At 51.5% G+C, this 23,625-nt stretch overlaps 1 protein-coding gene across 1 annotated transcript in view; it reads left to right on the top strand.

The window, feature by feature from the left end:
* The window catches only part of DCDC2C (doublecortin domain containing 2C), a 98,444-nt gene that overhangs the window by 19,938 nt on the left and 54,881 nt on the right, over window positions 1-23,625 (top strand). Inside the window, exons 3-7 of the mRNA XM_057497579.1 lie at window positions 1,710-1,786; window positions 7,085-7,213; window positions 11,284-11,421; window positions 14,330-14,372; window positions 23,305-23,431. Of these exons, the coding sequence (XP_057353562.1) occupies window positions 1,710-1,786; window positions 7,085-7,213; window positions 11,284-11,421; window positions 14,330-14,372; window positions 23,305-23,431 (514 nt within the window). The remainder of the gene's footprint in view (window positions 1-1,709; window positions 1,787-7,084; window positions 7,214-11,283; window positions 11,422-14,329; window positions 14,373-23,304; window positions 23,432-23,625) is intronic.

The raw sequence follows: 23,625 nt of genomic DNA, 5'->3' as shown, positions 1-23,625 counted from the left end.
TGTGTTAGAGGTCCCAGCAGCACCCCGAGCTCTCCAGGTGACCCGAGTTCTTGGTGATACTCATGGCAAAGGGACTTTTGTAGATGACTGGTATGTGACCTGAGACAATTCAGTGGGTCTGCGCAGCATTAGAGGGTTGGGCGGCCTGTCCGTGCATGAGCTGTGCAGCCTGGGAGGGTAGGGGTGCACAGCTGGGATGGGGAGCCGGCAGGCCTGGACACAGGTGTCTGGGTGAGGGCAGAGCCTGCACAGGCAGATGGTCCTGGCATTGGACTCAGAGCACTACCAGGCCCCAGGTTCCAGGCAGAGGCGACTGACGCTCAGGAGCCAGGAAATGAGGGAGGAACGCGTTCGTTAGACCTGAGCCCCAAGCAGGCAGCAAAGCCTTCAGATGCCAAGCCTCTTGGTCCCTTCAGTGAGCTTCGTGCTGGCCTGGATCAGAAGGGAGAAGGGGTTCCATGTGGGAAGAGAGGATCAGCAGCACTAGGCCTGTGGATGAAGCCCCTGCAGATGGGGGTCCTGCCAGGCCTCCTGGTGGACTGGGGTGAGGTAGGCGGTCGCAGCGCATCTCTGCCAGGAGCTCCCAGGACGGTGGGTGGCGTCCTGCAGGAGGGGTGGCAGGTGGGGCGAGGGAGCCGGTGGAGTGGGGACAGGGTGTGCTGGTGGGGATGCTCAGACGTGGCCTTGCAGGGCCTGGTGAGTGTGGGTTGGGGGAAAGGCGGGGGGTGGCAGGCTCTGGGCCAGAGGACCCCGGGCAAAGTTGTGGTGCCACAGAGGCCAGGGCCTGCATGGACCGGCCAGTGGTCGTCACAGAGTGTGGGGCGCAGCAGAGGGCACCGCGGGGCTGGCAGGGTTGCTGGGGAGAGAGAGGGAGTGCAGAGGCCTCGTGCCAGGCGGGGCCTTGCGACTCCGGAACGGGAGGGAGGGAAGGCCCCTGAGCTCTTCTGCAGGGTGGGCTGAGGGCCAGAAGGGCCCGGGGAGCACCCTTTCAGGGAGCTCAGGGGGGACAGGTTCTGAGGGAGCTCTGGGGCCGCGTGGGGTGGCGGGTGCAGCACAGGGTGTCCGCATTGGTGCGTCCTGCCACCAGCTTTCCTGTTCTTCCTCAAGCAATAGGACAGCGAAGAAGAGACTTTGCCGCCGACGGCAGGTCTCAGGAATTCTTCTCCAGCGAGGTCTCGGCCCCAGTGAGGCTGAAGCTGAATGAGACCCAGAGGTGGCTCAGCCCTCAGTTGGATTCACAGAAGGGAGGCTTGTCAGGGAGTCATCTGCTCACTGGGCTGGAGCCCCACAGCCTCAACTAGAGGCCGGCCATCCACTCTTCGGGCCTGCAGTTTGGCCAGACTCGGGGGGTGGGTCAGGGTGCATATGTTGGGTGAGTGGCTGGCTGGGACCTTTGTACAACCTACCTGCCCCTCTCTCTGAGCCTCTTGCACTCTGCTCTCTGCTCTCCATGCTTGGACCTCTTCCTCGCTTGGAGTGTGCAGGCCTCCCACCCCAGACCTCAGTCACCTGGCATTGCCTGGTCGGAGTCCTGTCTGCCACCCCACAGGCACCCTGGCTCCTGGAGCCCTCGGGGCCCCACCCCTGCATGTCCTATTGGCAGGCCCTGTGTTGTGTGTATTTCTGGGCTGGTGCCGAGCATGTATTCAGTACTGAACAAGTGTCTATTAGTTTGGACTGAATTCTCAGACGTATTTTCTCTTTTTCAGATCAAACCAGTGGTGCATTGTGATATTAATGTGCCTTCCAGGTGGCAGACCCCTCATCGTATATCCCGACCTATCAAGTGAGTGCAGGCTCATGGGCGAGGGCCCGCACCTTCCTGCAGCCCTAAAACGTGACCCTGCAGCCCAGGAACCGCCCTTCACCTCTGCCCTCTCCCCTTCCTCCTGCCCTCCTCTCTCTCTGCACCTGATTCCTCTTCTGGGGACACCTTCTGTGTGATTCAGCCTCTCAGGTGCTACATTTTCTCCTCTTGAACCTTGATTTTGGAAAAGCACTCTAATTGCCATGCCACTGGGGCTTCGCACACAGTGCAGTCTTAGGCTTTTCATTTATTTTTTAACCCAGCACTTGCAGATGCTGCATGTTGACAGGAAATATAAAAGTTACTTCCTCACCCTGAGCTCTTACAGCCTGTCCGGGTGAGGACTTGCCACAGGATCAGAAGGTCGGAGCCGCAATCCCTGCTGCCCTGGGGGCCTCCGACGGTGCTGAATGCAGGGGTCCCTAGTTGAATACGTCCCAGTTGATCAAGACCGCTTTGTGGGCCGATCTGCTTTGTGATTCTGGCCTTGCAGGAAGGGCGCTCAGAGGCCGCTGTTCACCTTTCCGTGTTAGTGACCGCGCTCACATCATCTCTCTGAATTGGCTGCCTCGTGTGTAGAACAGGCCGGAAATGCCCACCTGCAATGTGTGGCGAGGGGCGACTGGTACATTTCCAGGGCTTGTCATGGGGTGGGAATTCCCCAAATGGCAGACCTCCCCCAGATCCTTTTAGATTCTGATGTTTTGAAATTTTAGGGATTAAAATCCCTGACATGAAGATAGTGCCCTTCTTTTTACCACCTTCTGCCCCTGATGGGAAGGATGTCAGTGAATTTCTGCAAAGTCATGGCTGTCAGTGTGAGTGACACTTGCAGCGTGTCCAGGCCCAGCGCTGCTTGGCCAGTCACACCTGCCACATTCCTGGCCACTTGCCCTCCATTCTCATGCCAACCAGCGAAGGGATGGAGGCCAGGAGGCAGAAAGCCCTGCAGGCCTGGCGGAGCCCCCCGGAAGCCAAGGATACGGGAAGCACAGCCTGCTTACTAGCCAGTGTGTTCCTTTCGTTTGTCCTGGAAACCCGGGCCATCATTTCTGCAGAACCTTTCCGTCCGCTTCTCGAGGAGCCGCTAAATGCACTGGGTCTTTCCACTGTGCCTTTCATAAACCTGAGAGCTGTTTTTAAATAACGGAAGATACAGTATTTCTAAATTTTGGGAAAGGCATCTCTTTCTGCAGAACGTAGAGACCCCAGGGAGCATTACTGGCTTATGGGTCCTTCCTGGTGGAGACGCAAATCCTCATAGCTGCTTTTTTTTTGGCTTGACCCACAACATCAACGATTCTCACTCATTTTGACAGACATTTTTTTTTCTATCTTATAAACCACCTGCTCGTGCAGCTTACTCCATTCTTTGTATTGAAGTGCTAGAAATTCCACTAGATGCACCCAGATGGCCACCCAAATGCAGGGTCTTTTTACAAAGAAAAGACCTGATCATGTTTGCGTGGCATCCTCGTAACTACGAACACATACAAACAGAGCATAGTTGTGATGGCCTTCGGAGTCTTTGCTGTTTGCGGGTGAAGGGTTTTGGCCTTTCCCCGTAAATGGGGAGCCAGAGCAGAGGTACTGGGTGGCTTGCGCAGTGTGAGTTCTGCAGCCCCTGGATGCTGGAGGGAGGGCCTGGCACTGATTGGGGGGGTCTCCTCAGAAGTTGGCCGGCCCAGTCCATGTGCATTTGGAGTCACGAACTCGGAGGCTGAGGCTCAGATCTGTGTCCCGGTTCTGTCACTAAGTAAGCTGCGCCGCACGGTGACTGTTAAGTGGCAGCTGCCGTCATCAAGTGTCCACGCTGAAATCTATTCCTAGATCCACGTGCTAGTTACTATTTAAAAAAAATTAAAGTATTCCCTATTTTAAAAGGCTAAACTATGCCCTACTTAAAATGCTGAAAATATTTCTTATTAAATTCAATTAGCACATTAGGAGGTACTTTAACAAAGTAGTCTTATGCCTTTAACTTCTCTTACTTCCAAGTTATTTTTAGCAATTATTTTTTTATGATCAGATCCACCTATGCCCAGGGTAAAATGCATAGTTTTAAAATGTGTACATTAAAAGTGAGGCTTCCTGCCATTTTAAGTCCATACATCTTGTCTCTAGTGACTTCCCAGAGGCACCCGCTGTTCACAGTTTCCGGAGTGTCCTTGTAGGGCAGGCTCTGCATATTCATGCTTTTGTACACATATATATACAGTAAACTGTTGTGTGACTTTCTTTTTTCATCACATAGTTTATATGTTTCTGACGGTTCCTTATCAGGATGTATAGATAAACTGTACTTTTAAAAATAGCTACATCGTGTCCCCAAATTAGCATGTGCCCTGATCTACCAGCTACGGGCTTTGCTGTGTGCCCATCACTTCTGCACCACAGACTTCCCAGGGAGACCGTCTGGGTGTGCAGATGGGAGGGATATCAGCTGCCTGGAAGGCCGGTGGGAGATGGGCTGTTTGGTGCCGGCACAGCACAGACCCAAAGTCCGCACCGCACGGAGGCCTCGGCTCATTGTGCAGCCTGGCCAGCCGACTGGGCCATGGGTCAGGCCCAGCCCTCCCTCCGCGCTTGTAATTTCCTGCTTCATTGATTGGAAATTTCTTCCCTTTCTTTATCTCCAGAGAAAAATTCTTGCAGGGAGTTTTCCCCATATTTACATGATTATTATTAAAACAATAGAAATCCAGAAAAGTGTAACGAATAAAATAAGAATTACTTGTTATCCTCCTTGCCAGAGACAGCCACTGTACACCCTGAGGGCCCCCCTGAGTTCTCTCTGTACCCGCCGTGGTGGTGTGTTACAGGATTAGTTTTGCTGGACCATTTCCACCCCCCCCCCACCTGCCACTATAAGTACAAATTATGCATGAACAATTTTATTTTATTATGTATTTATATTTTGGTATTTTTTACTAAAGTGTAGTTGATATACAATATTATATTGGTTTCAAGCATACAATGTAGTGATTCAACAGATATCTACATTATTAAACGGTCACCCCAAATGTGTAGTTACCATCTGTTGACACAGAAAGGCTACAGAACTATTGACTATATTCTCTCTACACCGTGCTTTCATCCCTGTGGCTGATTTATGTGATGATTAGGACTTTGTTCCTCTTTATCCCCTTCACTTGTTTCACCCACTCACCCCAGCCCCTCCCCCATGGTAACTACCGGTCACTCCTCGGTGTCTGGGAGTCTATTGCTGTTTTATTCCTTCTCTTTTGTTTGTTTTTAGATTCCACAGATGAGTGAAATCATACAGTATTTATCTTTCTCTGCCTGGCTTATTTCACTGAGCATAAAACCCTCTAGATCCATCCATGTTGTTGCAATGGTAGGATTTCTTTCTCTTTATGGCTGAGTAATATTCCATCATGCATTTGTACCACCTTTTCTTTATCCACTCATTTATTGATGGACACTTAGGTTGCTTCCATACCTTGGCTATTGTAAATAATGTGGCAATAAACATAGGGGTGCATATATTTTTTCAAATCATGGATTTTTTTTTTTCTTTGGGCAAATTCCTAGAAGTGGAATTACTGGGTTGAATGGTATTTTTAGTTTTTGGAGGAACCTCCATACTGCTTTCCACAGTGGCTGCACCAGTTTACATTCCCATGAACACTTGTTATTTCTTCCCTTCTGGGTAGTGGCCATTCTGACTGGTGGGAGGTGATAACCTCATGGTGGTTTTGTATTCCCCTAATGATTGATGATGTGGGGCATCTTTCCATGAGCCCGATGGTCATTGTGCAAAAACAATTTTAAATGGCTGCTTAATTTATTGTTCTATAGCTACGCCATCATTTACTTAATCATTCCTTCATACTTGGACATTTAGGTTGTTTATGTAAATAATTCTATGAGAAACATCTTTATATATATATATATATATCCCATGTCCATGAACTGGACTTCACAGAGTGGAGAGACTGGATCAGTGAGTGGTTATTTACCCTGGACACCTCACTGATCTGTATCACCAAATTGGTCTTCAGGGAGGCTGTACACTTTCAGTGACCTCAGCAGTGTGCATGCGTGTGTGCGTGTGTGTGTTACTCTGCCAGGGCTGCAACAATTTGGGAGGCACAATGCAGTTTATAACAGTGTGCCTATCTTTCCACACTCAGGGTAAGAATGTATATGAAATATCTTTAAAAATGTGGATAAAAACACAACATGACCTTGTTTAAACATTTATTTCTATTATTATTCTTGGTAATCTATGTTTAGAAAGGCATAAACCCTTTAGGAAAGCCAGTAGGAAACATCAGAGCAAATCTTTGCCTGTAGTAACAGCACATGCAGGAACTGTAACATGACTTGCACTGACCATTCCTTTCTAGGATTTATTTTGGGTCGGTATTTTAAATAAGGAAGAAGGGGGACTCTGAGTTGACTGGAAGCCTCTTGCCACAGAGGCTTAGCAGAAAAAGAGATTATTTTTATTGGCACAAATGTGTTAAATTAAAATTTATGCTGAAAAATTATGTATTTCTCCAATTTTAAGTTACTCATACTTCAGGAAAACAACAGTAACCATAAATTTCAAAGAAATTGAAAACCAGAATTGTAAAGTTGAGCTCCTGTATTGTGAAATATCACTCATTACTTTTAGACTTCAGAAATAACCCTTTTAAATAGACTTTAAAATTTCGCATCATTTTAATGTGAGTTATAGGAGTTTGAAACTGTTACCAAAAGGGTTGGACTAGGTGGCAGGGCCTCCTTAGTAACTGATGACTTTGTGCCGGGCTTTGAGAATCTACTAAGCACCCCACACACCGACACCCAGAAATAATAAACCCGTGGGGTTCACAGGGAAGCTACCTTAAAACAGCAAGAGTGAAGCAGTTGCTTCTATTGTCTTTTCAGAGGATTGCACGTTATTTACCTCGGAACCCCATCTTGGCTCCAGGGGGAGGGAAAGCAAACACATTTTTAAAGGTGAAATTTCCTGTTTTGGTTTCTAAATGGACACCGTTTTCCATTTTACCACTGTAGTGGAGGCACATGTTTTAAAAAGTAGAGTTTTGTCCTGTTCATCTGGACAGTTCCTATTCCATGGGAGGACAGCTCTCCCGTGTCACCGTGCCGTCACCGGGCCGTAAGCATTCCTGCTGCCCAGGTCCCCTGTGGGGAGGGGCGTGTGCGGCGGCCCCACAGGGCCCTGCAGGCTGTGGCCTAGGTTTTTCCGAGTACCCAATGTTTTTCCCGTACTAATGAACACCATTCCTTGTATTCTCACAGTGTTTTCACGAATGGAAGATTATTTACTCCACCTGTAAAGATCATCATACCCCAGTTCACTCTGACGGAGTGGGGGCGCGTGCTGGCCATGATCGGAGAGAAGGTCTTTCCTCTGGGAGGCGTTCGGAAGTAAGGCTGCCTGGCGCCATGGGGGGCCTGGGGCAGGGCAGCTCCTTTTTGGTCTTTTCTGTGAGAATGTCCTGCCTGGACCAGCGAGGTCTAAAGTGATTCTCATTTACTCTGATTTTAATTATTTGAGGCAGGCAATATTTCCCAGTCTTTGTATGGTACTTATTTTTAACTGGTTTCTGCCATTTATTCATTCAGTGAAGTTCACTGAGCACCTGTCCTGTTCCAGGTGTGGTGAACACAGCCACAGGGGTAGGGAGGAGGGGGTGGCCATGGGGGAACAGGGTCCTGAGCAGGTGGAAGGTGGCGGGACCTGGACTTGGGTGTCACTCATGAGCAGAGGGGAGGGTCAGGCTGGTGAGGGGGACCAGGAATGGGGCCTGCTGGAGTAGACTGACTGCTGAGATTTGGCACAAAGTGCGGCCTGTGGTGCTGTCGGAGGCTCAGCATCCTGGGATGAGACAGAGAAGGCATGTGGGTGGATGGTCCCCAGGTGGGGTGGGGCCAGGGGGGGCAGGGGACAAGCTTGGTGTGTAAGTAGGTGTGGCAGGTGAAGACAGAGCAGGATGTGAGAGTGAACCCAGGGGCAGTCCACTGGTCTCAGCCCGAGGGCCCGGTGTGGAGCAGAGGGTCAGAGTGGACCAGAGGGAGACGGAGATGCCAAGGTCAAGGCCTAAGGGGAGACACTTGTGGTGGCGGCAAGGCCCCGTCTTGCCATGGGAGTGGGCTGGGAAAGCCTGAGAGAGACACGCATCTTTAAGTTGAAAAGTAAGGAGACGTGGAGTGGTGCTGGGTGCCGAAGTGCTGTCCCTCCGGACAGTGACTCCCCATGGCAGGCAGAGAGGGAGGGGCAAGAACATTCACCCCTGTTTCACTTTTCGGTCAAATAACTCTCTCGGGGGTAGCTTAAAACAGAAAAGGTTAATTTGCAATCCCTGGTTGTCACACCAACAGTGAAAACGGGTGTGTCTACGTGAGTGGGGCGTGAAGGGCAGGAGAAGCAAGCAAGGAAATAGGATGGTCAGTGGGAAGATAGGACATTGGATCAATAAGCTTATTCCTTTTTTAACTCTGGACTTAATTTCTTTATGATTAAGGTTAGAAAAAGCACAAAGCCTGGAAATCAGAGAGATACTTGGAAAGCAGGAATAGTAAGGTTGCTTTGTCTCATCGCTGAGTGAAGCATCCCTGCCACATACCTACAAACAAAACACAGGAACGACGACGGATCTGGTCCTGGCGGGCTCTGCTGCTGGGAGGCAAACCTTTCAGTGTGTGCGGGGACATTCCAGGGGAGCTCCTCAGGGACCATTTATTTCCGGTCACACACTGTTCGGCTCGTTTCTTGCCCCCACCTCCCTGCTGCCAAGCCCCTCCTGATCTTCCTCGTTTCTGCTGCATGACTATCATCCTCGAGGCTCCCAGAGGTGAGCCTGGACTCGTGTCGGCAGTGCACACGCCCTCCAATGCCTTGTGGGTCCTGAACCTGCTTCTGTATCTGCCCCACCTGGACAGGACCGGAGCATGTTCAGGCTCCTCAGTCTCCCCCACATCACCCATCACGTTGCTATGACCTGCAGCTTGAATTTTGGGTCACTATGGATATGTTTTCTTTGATGTGAATCTCCTTTTATGACGACACACACTGTGTCCAGGGGTTCTGTCACCTTCCCTGCCCCAGCCTGTGGTGTCTCCTGGCTTTCCTTTCCCTCTTACTTACCCACTCCCTCGGAATGCTCTTGGCACGGGTCTGTGTGGGGGTCTTCTGAGGCCTTGGGGAGCTGACGATACCCTTGCCAAGCCTTCCCCTTTAGATGCGGGTTCGATTAGCTTCCAAGTTCTCTTCCTTCAGGTTTCGAAAACATCACTTCGTTGTCTTTTCGCCTTCAGTGTTGCTGTGAAAACCTGGTGTCTGAGTCCTGCTGCTTTGCACACTCTCTGCGCTCCTCACTGGGGCCTTTCAGAACGCTTGGCATGTTCTTAAATGTCACGTAAATGTGCCTAGACGTGAGTTTTCCTGTGGGCTCTCTTTTTTTGACATCTATTAACTCTTGCCATGAGAGGTCTGCCCTCTGCTTTAATTCTGTGAAATCAATCTTCATTATTGCTACACAGGTTTCTAATCATTTCATTTTTTGAGATTCTTATTACCTGGATGCTGGTGCTTCTCATACTGAATTCTCAACTTCTCTTTTATGTCCCATTTCTTGCTCCCTGCCTCCTCGTAGAGAGTCCCTGGTTTTATCATCCCCGTGGTGATTTGCATCCTATCTGTATCCATCACATTCTGTGTTCTTGGTCTCCACCATTCTAGGTTCAACTCAGGGTATTTCTACTTCTTTCTCTTTTTATGCTGTCTTGTAGTTTCATAGTGATAATATCTCCCCTAGTTTCCTCTATAATATTTTCCATGTTTATGTTAAATTCTCGGTCCATCTGCCCCAACACTTCTGCTTCTGCTGGAACCTGCCAAGCCCTCCCCCTTCCGAGCATGCGGATCAGCCCTGGGGGCAGTGGCCTGGGTGGGGTCTCTGCCCAAGACTGCAGCTGGTCAGCCCCTGTGCCCCTTACAAGGTGAGGGCACTTGCGCTTCCCTGACTCACTCCAGGGGACGCTTGGCCAGCTGCTGGGTTCTCCCGTGGGGGTGGCGCTGATGTTACGAGGCAATGGCAGGAGAAGAGACCCAATCTTGGTGCTCAGAGCCCACCGCAAGCCTGTGCCCCCGCCCAGCATGGGCTCAGCCGTGGCTTCTCACCGCTGTCTCTTCTCTGCAAGTCTGCCGGCTCCCCTGGGGTTAACCTAAGGCAGCTGTTCTCAAAACAAGCCCAGGAATGGCTGCTGCCGCCTCTGAGCACCATTAGACACAGACCAACATCCTAGACTCAGCGAACCAGAAGCCGGGGGGCAGGGCCCAGCATCTGCGCCCCAGCAGGCCTGCCCGGGCCCCATGCACACCCGGGCTTGAGGAGGACTGAAGTGGGTGGAAATTCTGGGGACTCGCCGTTCCCCGCACCCAGTGTGCCTGCTCTTCTTCCCGCTCCGCAGCTCGCTGCGCTGGTTCATGACCTGCTTACACCCTGGCGACAGCCTCTGGGCCTCCTCTCAGGGTGACGGCCTCTTTCTCGGTCCGTCCACAACAGTCAGCTCCTATCCCACTCCTCTGTGGAAACCTGCCATCGCTCAGCGGAAATCTCCAGTCACTCCTGTCAAATCAAACTCCTCACCCTGGAGTTCCGGGCTCCAGAATTGTGTGAGGTTCTGTGTCTGCACTTCACCCTCTGTGACAGCCAGCCACCGGGCTCTGGCCAGCGCAGGCTCCTCCGCCAGCCTCAGAGGGCTTCATCCCTCATCCCCGGGAGGACGTCCTACCCACTTCCCACTCTCTGCACATCCTCCTTCCTTCGCGACAACTCCTGGGGGTTTAACTTTTCCCCTCCTGGAAGCCGGCACGTCACCCTTCTCTGGTCGTGCTCTTTATGGGTGTCGGTCCACTTCCTGGCTTTGGGAAGCAATGACTTTCTTATTTGTATTTTTACCACAGGCAACGCCTACCTTACTATCTAGTGCATTGTAGATGCTCAGCATTGAATGAATCGAATAATTTCTAAATTGAATGAATTAGTGAATGAACACTTGCCAAAAAAGAGTATAGAATAAAAAGATAAATATGTCCTTTGGTACTTAGAGAAAAGGCGTATTCTTTGCTAATAAGTGCAGCCTTGTTTTCCAAGTATTGTTGTAACAATATAAGCCAATCTGTATTAATTTGAGCTGTTATTACTTAAAATTAATTGAACACCAACCAAGAACTTAACATGATCTTGAGAGCCTCTGAGCACTTGTACATAATTAAAAATATACTTTAATTAAAAAATCTAAAAATGGAAAGCAAGCCTGATCCTGAAAGAGCAGCTCCCACAGGATTCACTCAGCGCATTTAGATCACACTTGCCCACGAGGGCATCAGTTCCCCCGAGTCCACATACCGGGCATATTACATACAAAAATGCCCCCACCCCCCGCATCATGGGTCTAAAATCTCTCGCCCATTTCTTCTTTTTTATTTGCAGATTATTTACAATGAGTGGGCAACTCTTGGGCAACTCAAAGGATTTGCAAGACAACCATTTCTATGTTGCGGCGGGACTGGAGACCTTTAAGTGTTTCCCTTACTGGGAGTCCCCGAAGGTTCCCACTGACATCCAACAGTGAGCGCATCTCATACCTTCCCTTCCCACACTGGAGAAATTTGCCCTTTTCCCCGAGTATGGCCCGCCCTCACATACGGCCAGTTCTCCCGTGGGCTGCTTTTCTGTAGTGAAATTTGACAGTCTCTGTTTATACCTGAGACGGTTTTGGGTTTTCAGCATCAGGCCTGGAGGAATGACGGTGGCTCGAGATAGTCACAAGGACAGAGGTCTCATGTTGGCATTCTGCTGGGGATACAGGAAGTCTTAGAGATCGAGAGTCTAAATGAGCAAAATAGAGGCAGAAGTGGCCCCAGGATGTGGTCACAACAGCCCTTGCTCTGACCAGCACAGTGTTTTGTTTTTTTATTCGCCTTGCTTTTCCTAATCGGAAGTACAGAGTCAGTGTGGGATGTGGTCTGTCCTGGTGAGAAGGCAGCGATCTTTATGGTAGATTCAGAAGGAAAATGAAGGTGTTAGTGGGCACTCCCATTCCCCTCCCCCGATCGAACGAGACGAGGTTCCCTCTCAGGGCAGGCAGGCTGCTCACCCCACTGCTTGCCGTCTAAAGCAGGCCAACAAGCACCTGTAGTTAATATGTGATGTCCTCTTGCAGACTCATGCCAGAGGGATGCCAAGACGTCCACGCCTGGCATTTGAGCTCTGGCTTACCCCAGTGTCCTCACAGATGCTCACCTAGGCAGGAGTGGCCTTCCTTGGCTGTCTGCAGATGGCCCTTCCCACGGTTCACGACTTTGACGTCCTGCGATGGGGTGGTCTGACTCCGTTCCCATGGCACCATGACATTTGATGTTTTCTCAAAGCAATTTCAGTGTCCCACCTACCTTGTTCTTAGGTTGTACTTCTAGGTAAAAACAATATTTCCTGCTCCAAATATCTGTAGGACAGTCAGCAGTCCAAACACTTCCTAACTTTCTGTCACTGGTGGCCAGATGCAAGAAGCCTGCTAGTCTGGGGCTCTCAGCGGCCTCAGCAGCGGATGAACTCCTGCGTGTCCGACGCTGGGGGCAGGGCTGGGCCACGCTCAATGGTGGGGCAGGAAGGAGGCTGACCTGGGAGACTGAAGCTCAGAGGTATATACTGATCCAAATCCTCAATTTTCTGTCCAGTGACAGACCTGGGATTAGGGCTGAGACTGAGCTTGTTGCCCGTGGTCAGCTAAGCAGACAGGGTGGAGCTGGGGATGAGCGGCAGACTGCTGGCCAGATGGCCTGCTGGAGGCCTCTGGCCAAGTCGGGAGACCTCGGCTACGCGGGGACCATGCCTTCCACCGACGCCCTTTCTTGCCCACCTCAAAGGCAGGACTGCAGTTCCTCTGTGGGGAGCAGGCGGCCATGCTGGGGTATCCGCTGCGGGCAGCTGCCACTCTGCTCCTGTGGCATGAATGTGCCCCCAGTGTGCACCTTCATGGGACTGTCCAGCACGGTTTTTGAGTCGGGCACCAAGCCCCAGTTCCTGCGCCGAGGGGCCCTCTCCATTCCCTGGCCTTGCTGAGATGAGCGTGTCCTGAGGCTGACCTGTGGGACTTGCCCCTTGATCACTCAGCCCCGAAGGCTGTGTTTGAGCTACGTTCAGTGTCAGGAACTCTTTGTGGTTCTAGTAGGAACCTTCCTGTAGCTCTTAATGGTCCTTATCTTAAGCAAAGAAACAGAGGTGTCAGTTTGCATGTCATGGTGAGACAGGCAGACGTTCAGGTTGTGCAGGGGCTTCACCCCCGTCTACTCCCCTGGTTCCCTTGCATGAGCCGTGTGCATTTGGGGAACTTGAGACACACTGGGAACCATGTCCGTGGCAGACCTGGTGCCTCTCTAGGCCCCTCTGTTGTTAGGTTTTCTACCTTAAGGCGAAGAATGGCTCCTCAGTCCTGTCTGTGGATGGGTGGCCCCATAGCAGCGTGAAGTCAGTGGATGGCTGCGTGAGGGTCCTGCCTGTGTGCATGGCAAGCTTGGATATATCCTGGCTTTATGGACTTGCTAATTCATGTGGGGGCATCCTGACAGCACAGTGGACAGGAACGCGTGCGGCTGTGGAGCCGAGTTGAGGGGTTCTCTCTTCTGCACCCCAGGCCCCACGGGCTCCCCTGACTGCCAGTGTTGTGTCTTTCCCATCGTCTGCTCGTGGGCGGAAGCCTGAGCTGAGCATCTCAGTGGCCTAGATCTCCCTCCCTCACCAGAGAGGTGGGGCAGGCTCGGGACGCAGAGCCTGCAGAGCCGTTAGGAGACAAGGCGCACCCCACAGCCGGAGCAGACCGCCAGAGGCTCTTCTGGGGAGCGGCCGTGGCAGAGCGTTCCCACGTGTGCACTGCACCAGCTGGAGTAAGGCTCCGTGAAGAGGAGGCGGAAAGGGTGTGTGCATGGGGAAAGGTGGCAGTTAGATAGAACCCCATGACGTGGGCAGAGGGCAGGACTGGACTGAAGTCTGTTCTTCCGCTGACCAGCTGCCAGCAGGGAATGGAGGTCCCCGTCCCCAGCCCCGCATCCCCATCAGCACAGGGAGGGCGCGGTGCTGGTTCCGCAGAGTATGGTGAGCTGCACGAAGAAACCGTGTTTGTGATACTGATAACTGGCTGTCAAAACCTTGAAGTATGAGAGTTTTCCCCTATGGACATATTAAAGCTTTAGGGCAGAAGTGGCCCTAAACGTGCTGCCCCTGGGGAGGCTGCCACCCGGGGCAGGGGGAGTCCATCGGATTTTCAAACACCTCAGGGAAGGAGACGAAACAGGCTTCTGTGGAGCCTCTTCACTCCGAGGCGGAGAGATGTCCCGGTGAGCGCGTGCCCTCTGGGCACAGTGAGCTGCTTCCTTTCGGCCGTGCCCTCCTGATGCCCACATGCAGTCCCCAGTTTTAAAAAGGTTTTTTTTTTCGCTGAGCTTTAACTGCTTCAAACTGACTCTCTTTTGTTTTTCAGAAAGTACACAGACACTGAGAAATGCTCATGGAGAAAGAAAAAAGTGAGTACTTTTTACCAGGGAAAGATGACACTGGGAGTGAGGCTGGTGTCCTCTGCCATCAGCCAGGACACGTCCCGGGCCGAGGGCCCGCGTTGCCCCGCAGAGCTTGTGGGCAGTGTTATGGGCCGGGCTTCCTCCTGGGCACGAGGTGGAGAAGAGATGGGCGGAACTAGGAGGCGCCCAGAGGTGTCTGTAATGCAACACAGCGAGTGTGAAGGTAAAGATATGCCCAGGTCTCACAGGACAGTAGGGGGGCCATGAGCCGAGCCCGGTGAGACTTGGGGTGGCCTGGGGGCAGCCGGGAGGCTTCAGGCTGCTGCGGCAGCTGGAGGAAGGCCCGCCCTGTGTGTGTCCACCCCACTCTGGCATTGCAGCTCGCAGGGCAAGAGTGGCAGGGACGTGCCCACAGGGAGGCTGCAAAGCAGGTAGAAGCCAGACTTGGGGGCCTGTGAGGGTCTTCAACACCTGTTTACGTGATGACCCCATGTCCCAACCATCCTATGAAAGCCTTGTTTTAATGGCTCTCCAGCGTTGGTACTTACTCAGCAGCGCTGGGAGCGCCTGTGGTCTGCCACCTGTCCTGCTCAGGTTCCCTCCCGACCGCGTCCTAGTGGCCCCGACACCCCCAGGTACTGGTCACTTGTTTTCCACCAAGGGTCAGTCAGCCTTGGGGTTGCGTTTCTGCTGGTGCAGCTCAGACCTCTAACCGCTGTTTTAATCGCCGTGTTGCAAACAGCTTTGGTTTCCCTCCCTCCTCAAACCACCCCTGTATTTGCCTGGCAACGTCCAGCCTTGGACGAGCCCACCCCAGCCTTGTCTGCACTTGTGCTGAAGCACCTCGACATAATGACCAGCCGCCTGGGGGCTCCTCACAATGAATTCACAGCCCCCATCCTTACCAGCCTGCCCTCAACCGCTAAGAAACACCTTTCTGAATGTTTGCTAAATTTTGCAAGTTCTCCTTGTCTCGCTTTTGTTGTCAAGGTTCTGCTGAGTGGACTGGTTATTGTGGGGGCTTCCTGAGCTGAATGATCATTTTATCTATTTGCGATTTTCTTTTTTCTGAGGATTGTGTTTTAGCATTAGTGTCTACTGAAGGAGAAAATTGACGACATCGCTGAGAACACAGACACGACAGGCACGCTTCTGCCCCGAGCCCGGGTCCCTTCTGGGTGGGGTGGACGGACGCACAGACTTACCACACGGTGGAGAGTTTGTGCAGATGAGTCACACGCACAGGATGGCGGTTTGTAGAAATGATCGACACACGAGGAGTTGGGTGAGGGAAGTGCAGGGGGTAGAGTGCGTCAGAGGAGGGGGCAGGCCCTCCAGGCAGGGAAAGGGCCCGCGTGAACGCGTCCGGGGCTCGGCCTCCGTGGTTCCCGCCGCCCTCCGTGGTGCGGGCGCTGAAGCGTGAACCGCGGTGTTCAGCCGGCGTGGCACCCGTGAAAGCCATACTGCGGCGGGTTTGGGCGCTTCCGCGCGCACCGGTGGTCGACGGCACCTGCTGAACCGGAGCCCGTCTCCTGCTCCCGTTCTGGCCTCGTTTCACTGTGCTGTCCTGAGGATATAGTTTTCTTTTCCTTTATTAAATGTTCATTCTGTTTGCTCTAAAGTGTGAGTCACGCTTGTTCCGACACTGCCCGTGTTCCCTTCTCTTCGCTCCTGGAAATCTGTCGTTGGAGAGCTAGTGGGTGTTGATCTTGATGTTTAGCGTTTAGGGCTCCTTAGACAGACGGACGCCAGCACGGCCGGGCTGCAATGCAGGCAACACAGGCGCGTTTCACTCCGGGGGGCGGGGGGTCCGAGAAGGGGACGGAAGGCATTGCTTCTGACAAAGGCTGATGTAAAGTCTCTGCATTTGTCATCAAAATGCCACCCAAGGTGTTTTACACTCTTTGCTGTTCGTTGTGTAAAGATCTACATGACAGGCTGATCTCAAAATTCAACAGAGAAAAAAAATCTTTGCCCTGCTGGAGGAATGGGCACATTGCTGAGGGCAACGAGTCCACCTTTGATTGGCTGCAGGAGGCTTTTTGTAATTAGAGCAACTTTAATAAGCTAGAAATGGATAATCGGGAACGCTCCAGATTATGCATTTCTAACTCACTAAACTCCTTTTATCTGCTGTCTGTGAGTCATCTCAGTATCCTCTGGGGAAGGGGAAGGGAATTTAAAAACCAGCACTGAAAACCCAGGAATGCCCTCTGTAAAAAGGGCACTGCCCCGCAGCATGTGGGGGCTGTTTTGGACCCTTGGTGTCTTCACGTTCTAAGGGAGTCAGGTGGGCAGACTATCAGTATTTTCTTTTGAATCTACAAGTGTTTTTTTTTTTTAATGTGCCTGGAGTACAAAGCAGAGACTCTTGACTCTTCGTCATACTTGAATGGGGGCAGTTGTTGGTTCAGCTGGGGACCCAGGAAACCCTTCTGTGCTGGAGACAGAGATGGCCACTTCTGCTAGTGGGGAGGGCACCCGCGTCAGGGCACCGGCCGGTCTCCATAACGGCCCTCACCCGCAGGTGGGACCCCACTCTCTGTGGCAGGCCAAGCCTGGAGGCCGTCCCTGACTCCACCAGGATCGACGCCTCCCCAGTTCCAGGAGGTTGGCAACACCTTATCTATTCAGTGTTCAGACATGCCTATGTCTCTCCATCCACAGTGCCCGATGGAGTCAGGGAAACACTGCCTGCGGTGGGAAGGGGGGCTGCGGGTGGGCAGGCTGGAAAGGCAGGTCATGAGCGGCTGGTGGACCATGTGAAAACATTTATATTCTCTGTGATCCAGATTTAAGCAAGGGAGCGAAATGGACAAACGTGCCCTGGAGGTGGAATAAAATGTACAGCCTCAAAATGGAGAACAGCGGAGGGGAGGCCAGGGGGCCCCTGCAGTGTCCCAGTGGGGCCATGGGTGGGGCAGAGCAGTCAGATTTAAGATGCTGAGTATCACTGACCCTCGAAGAGCATGTCCCCAACTTCACTCCTCTGAAGTAGGGGCGCCCCTCGTGTTAATGGCACCTTCCAACGCCTGTTGGCAGTCATACTGCGATTCTGTCTGTGCTCCCCATGAACTCGGCTGCACCTGCTCATTTTACTGTCTCCAGTTGAAGTATGTGCATGGCTGCACTATACACGTTGAACTTAATGGCTGTGTAAATGTCCTCAAAGTAATTTTGCAAAGATACAGAACTGAAATGAAGAGCTATTATATACACAGAAAAGCATAAGGATAGAACAGCAGGCATGAATTTGATTTTAGCTGAGTATATTCTTCAATCCCATATATTTTTGCAAAACAACAACTCTTTCATGGGACGTAGGAAGGGAGGATGCCCACATGTAGTTGAAGCTGTCAGTTGCAGTGATTTATTACGGGGTAACAAGCCATCCCCAAACCTAAGGGATTCAAGCAACAGTGAGTTGTTATTCCCCTAAACCCTGTGGGTTGGCTGGTGGGCCTGGGGCCAGTGTCACCAGGGTATCAGTGGGGCAGCACTCAGTTGGGGTGAGCGTCGTGCTGGACCATCCAGGCCGGCCTTACTCACCCATCTGCCAGTGGGTGCTGTGGTTGTTCACGTGGCTGCCGGCTCCCAGGAGATGAGAACTAGACTTTCCCTAGGGGAGGAGTGCGGCAAAGCTACATTCATTCTGTGTACCTCGTGCTCACCCTGACGGGGGCTTTGTGGCCAGAGAGCAGTCCACCACACTGTTACTGAGGCAGGTGCAGAAGGGTTGCCTCCCATGTTCCAGACAAGAAAGTGCCACCCTCCAAATGTACAGAGCAGCTTGGAAGAAAACTCCAGGGATAATGGTGGAGCACTCTGTCCGTACTACTTGGAGAAGCACAGACATCTTTGTCTCTGAGGCAGAAATGGTACAGAGGAGCCAGACACTGGATGTAAAATCTTGGGAGCCTTCAAGCTATTTATTTCTGTTACAGTCTCCTCTTTAGGTGTAGGTGCGCTATGTGATAAAAATCCATGTCCAAATAGTTCTAAAAGGGCTTTTCCAGTATGTACCAAACAGAACTTTAGGTAATAAGGAAACAATGTGATGGGGTTTAAGTGGCACCTTTCTTAGTGACACTTAAGAAAACCACATGTCTTAGAATTCACGGCATCTTGGTTTGATGAAATGGGAAGGAAAATAATGGGAGGGAGCATAGGTGTGTCTGGATGGCTGTGCAGTGTGTGAGCAGGAGAGGTCAGGGATGACTCCAGGTTTCCCTGGGAGGTCAGCTGACAGGTGGTGGGCCAGGAGCCGAGAGCTGGGCTGCAGGAGGAAGATTTTGGGATGTGCATGTGGGTGGGTAGCTGCTTTGCTCTAGATGGGCACATTCATCAAATGTGAGGGAAGGGAGAAGTGAGAGATGATTGCAGAAAACTACTTTTAATGTCAAATAGAATTCCACCCAACATAGTAGAGGACAAGTCTGCTCCCTTATTTGTCTGGGATTATCACTGTGGATTCTTTAATGATCAAACTATGAACCTTCTCTGGATCTAAGTGGATGCCTATAAAAAGGGTGAAATCTTGACTGCATATCATAACAGGATTTTTTTCTTAGCAAAAGAATTACCACCACCAGGGGAAAGCCGTAGCATTGTAAGAGTAGGCATTCTGCACTCTGGCATCTTTTGCTGGAATCCTGGCAGTACTTAGCTGTGCAACTTGATGTTACTGACCCCTCACAGTCTTGGTTAATGAAAGCTGGTTCTCTCCCCCTTTTGCTTCCTATGATTTTCCCTGGATGTCTGTCATTAGACTTATTCCAAGGACATATGATTCTAATTTAAGCCATTATAGACACTCTATTCACAGTATTTAAAAAACCAAAGAGCAGAGTTGTTGTCATTGTATATCTAGGTTTCCATTTATCTTTGTTTAGCAAAACTTTAAGTTGCATCATTTAAAATGCTCACTTCCCAAGAAAATGGCAAAGAAGTCATATCAGTGCATTTTACTGATTAGTACACTTTGAAATAAACTTTGAAAACAGTCTGCATTACTTGATTGGCTCAGTTTTCACTTATTGCTTGATTCAAATATTTGGACTTTGGAAGTATGTCATTAGAAGTTGCCAGAGCCTTACACGGAGAGTAACTTGAGCCGTGACTTTTTCAGTCTGATGATGGATGGACCTACCCTTATTTTGTTATATCAAATTCAGTTGTATCACAATTGCAGTTACTCTGATTTTGTATCTATTACCTCCCAAAGAAGTAAGGCTAATGTAACAAATGCTTGAAATTGCATTCACACATTAAAGTGAATATTTTGGGGTACAAGCCTCTGTAAAATATCAGTAAATAGTTAATAAGCATTGTATTTCTATCAGAATGCTAGTATTACCTACTTTTCTTCAGGGTCTAGAGCACAAATGTGGGTAGTAAATGGTAATGTCAGGAAGTAAAGCATTAGTAAGTTAAAGGTGTGTGTGGGTATGTGAAAACAGGCGTAGAGACACATACAGCACAAGCTGTGTATGAAGTGGGCTGGGGCCCGGAGGGGAGACAGGTGACATTGGGGCTGGGTCTGTGGGTGTGCACAGAGGAGAGGGCTCTTCTGGAGGGAGTGGCTTTGGGGTGCTGGCAGGCCATGGGGTGGGCCGCCCCCAGGGGTGGGAAGGCAGACGGCTGACAGTGGAGGCCTCGTGTGCCGTGCTGCAAGTCTGGCCTGCAGTGGAGGGAAACCCATCCCAGGACCCCGCCGTCCTTTGCCTGGATGGCTTCCCGTGGCCTCATCCTGGGACCCCCGCCGTCCCTACTTTCTGTAGTTCAAGATCCAAGCCATTGGCTCTGGCATTGGCCCCGATGCGTCGTGGAGAGCTCCGTGCGCCAGTGTGGCTCCTACACCGTAGGGTGAGAAGGCTGCAGACCTCAGCAGGACCCCGGGAGGGCGCAGTCATCACCCCCGTGTCATCTCGAGGGCGCAGGGACAGATGTGCAGTGGCTCCTCGCGCAGGCTGGGTGGCGGGCCGTGGGGAGGGCACACCAGGCCCAGGTTGAGCCCGTCCTCTGCTGGAGGGGCGCCTCCTGTAACAAAGCCCAGGTCCTGGCTGCACCCCTAGGCCTTTGGGGTCAGTTTCCAGTTCTTGTGACACACGTGTAACAGGCGCACACACTGGGCCGGTCGCATAGTGTGAGGCTCTAGCCATGCAAATTATAAAGTCTTGGTGTATTTTTCAGGGGTTTGCTTGTTTAAGTGGAATTTTGTGAACATTTTGTTGCTTTCTTTCTGTAATTTCCCATTTATATTGCAATTTTCTGTTTCAAGAGTTAGGATTGTCCACGTACATGGGAGTCAATTTTGGCTTTCTTTTTAAGGGGATTGAAAAGAGACTCATGCGTGGATATGGGTGAAAATGGTGTATGGAAATTTGGTGGGGAGCCAGAAATTTGCGCATCTTGCCTACAATGTTGGTTGGAAGGAGCAGGAAGCCCTCCCCTTGGAGAAGCCATAGCCCCTTGGCTGGGTGGCCCACCTCACCGCAGAGGACCTGAGGAGGGACATGGCCGTGTAGGGTCCAGCCAGGACCGTAACCCCCGTCTGATTGCACAGACCATCACACAGAGCCCACCTCAGTCTCCCTCCAAATGCCTCCTAAAGCCATGTGACCCTGGGCTGGGCCTTAGCCAGCAGGAAAATCCTACAAAGGACACTGCACGGTGACAACCTGGACTGTGGATGGCAGGTTAGCGAGAAACACATCAAGGCTGATTTCTTGAATTTGGTAACTTTCCCGTGACTGTGCAGAGGTTACGTCTGTTAGGGAACACACTCCAAATGATTGATAGATGGTGCGTCTTGGGACAGTGCTCAGAGGTAAAGGTACGTGATGTGTGTAACCCACTCCTGCGTAGTTTAGAAAAAGTGTGCCATGTGTGTGCACGTGTTCGTGCATGTGTGTGCACACACATCTGTAGAGATTCTTGACCTACAGAACGATTCCTAGCAACCTCTCCCCTTTGTCTCAAGGATGCCAGATTTTCAGTTCTTTTTTTTCCTGCTTTTTTGTTAAGTCAGCAAAGTTTATTGAGCAACCCTTACAATCACTTAATTGAACAGCACATGTATGGACAGCCTGCTGCTTATTCAGTAACAGGGATGCACAGAGGGGAGGCCTGTGTTCTGGCTCCGATGTGTGGAGGTGTTGTAGGGACCCAACAGCAGGACCCTGAGGCCAGGCTTGGACTAGGCTGAGGAGGAGACCTGTCAGTGGGGGACTTCCTGGTGGAGGTGAGCTGGGGAGGAAGGCATGGGGGTGCAAAGCCCGGGCAGTGAAGGGGTGTGGAGGGCCGGCAGGTGGGGCTGGAGGGAGGTGGGCTGGGAGCCTGAGGGTCGCAGTGCTCAGCTTGGGCAGGAACGTCCCCCTGATGCTGCAAAAGCCATCCGGGCATTTGGAAGGTGGGACGGGTCAGACTCAGGCTAGCATAGTGCACCGTCTCCCTCTCCACGGGCACTGAGTGCCTGCCTCATGCCGGGCACTGCTTGGGGCTGATTCCTTCCTGGAGAAGCAAACATCCTGGCCCTCACAGAGCTTCCGGCATCCTGGGGGTGGGAGGTGGACAGCGATGCTGGGAGAGGCGTGAGCTCCCTTCGGCCACAGGCCAAGCCAGGAGGCCTCGAAGGTTTTGTGGAATTTCATAGAAATAAGGTGCTTTCAAAACTTGCATTTCATTGTGCATGAAGCAGAGTACAAGATTAAATAATAAATTACCTTAGTGACGCTATGCCGTCCTGCTGCCCTGGAAGGTTTTCTGTTACCCGGACATTCCAGGTTGGGTGGGAGTGGGTGAAGGGGCGCCAGGCAGGGCCTGGCCCTCCCAGGGCGCTCTGCTCTGTGACACAGCTGCTTGCTGTCCTCACTGGAGGGCCATATTCCTCTGTCACTGCCCTTTGAGTGTGATCTCAGAGGTAGTGAGGAGGCTGAAGACATGGAACGTGATGTGATTAATACATGTGAACGATGCCAAGAATGAACTAGGTTGTCAGGACCCCAATCCCTGATGCCCCTGAACACAAGCACCACAAGCCATTTCCTGTTTCTACAACCAGTTCTGCCGAGATCTTGTTTCCTCCACTTAGGAACATGAGCTTGACGTCCTGGAAAGCCACTGAAACTAGGTAGAAAGATTTTGCTCAGTTCTTGTATACACTTGAAGGAGTATTTTCACACTTTCATTTCCACAAACCTGGTAGTTTGCCTTTTATACAATGTATCAATGGCACAAGGTGGGTGTTTTTAGCGTGACATTTTCTCAAGTGACATAGAGGCTCAATGGAAATATCTATTTATGCAATTCTGCCTGTATTCACTTCCAAATACTGCAGAAAAGGTAGAAAAAGGAAAATGAGAAAAGGCAGTTTATATCATAAAGACAGTTTATGGACTAGGGCGGGGCTGGGGCCCAGAATCAGTTCATCTCACACTGTGATCAAGTTAGGCTTTGTTACTGTTAGATGTTTACGATAGATTTTTTCAGAAATTGGAGTTCCCCACAAACCTGCCACGCGTTTGATGTTTTATCGGAGACCCCACCTTGCTCGGGGGCCTCACAGGGGTGGCTCTCCAGGCTCTGGCGAAGCAGCAGTGTTCATTAGGCTTTGAGGAGTGGCTCTGAAGCCACACGGGCCTCTCAGACCCTCTGGCCCAGCCGGCACGCCACCTGCAGCTGGGGGGACGGCCCCCCTTCCTGGTGAGGGGCTGCCCAGTGTCCCCAGGAGGGTGAGTGGGAGGCATTTTTGGCTAGTTTACAGAAGAGCAGTCTAGGGAATGGAGCGGTCTGCATGGTGCTAGGAGAGGGGCCTCTTCAAGGTCCGGCCCCCCGATTCACCCCCGGCAGCCGAGAGCTTTCTCTGGTGGGTCCCAACGCAGCTGGGGAGCCCCATGTCCACCACTCACATTCTTTTTATTCCTAATGTGCACCCTAGGAGGGCTCCCAAGGGAAAGGACCTCACAGATGTGACAGCGTTCCACCTAAGGCACAGGATTCCGTTTTTTACGCCAAAGAAGGAAAGAAGAACACCGTGGCGGAATCTTTCATTCAAAGCAGTGCAGGTACGTGAAATTCCGCTGTGCCGAGGCAATGCCAGGCGCTGCCCGGGACGAGTGTGCCTTCTCTGGGCCAGTTTCCTTTGGGGAAAGAGCTGGTTACTGGTTTATGAATGAAATGTGCGGCCTCTAGGCAGGGGGTGGGGGGATTTTTAAAGCAAACCCGCAGGGCTGCGGGCCGCGGCGACACCCTCCCGATG

The sequence above is a fragment of the Manis pentadactyla genome, chromosome 2 (genome assembly GCF_030020395.1).
Source record: "Manis pentadactyla isolate mManPen7 chromosome 2, mManPen7.hap1, whole genome shotgun sequence".
In the NCBI taxonomy this organism is placed as follows: Eukaryota; Metazoa; Chordata; class Mammalia; order Pholidota; family Manidae; genus Manis; species Manis pentadactyla.
The sequence above is the reverse complement of the archived record's forward strand: the minus strand, read 5'-3'. Positions and strand labels throughout refer to the sequence as shown.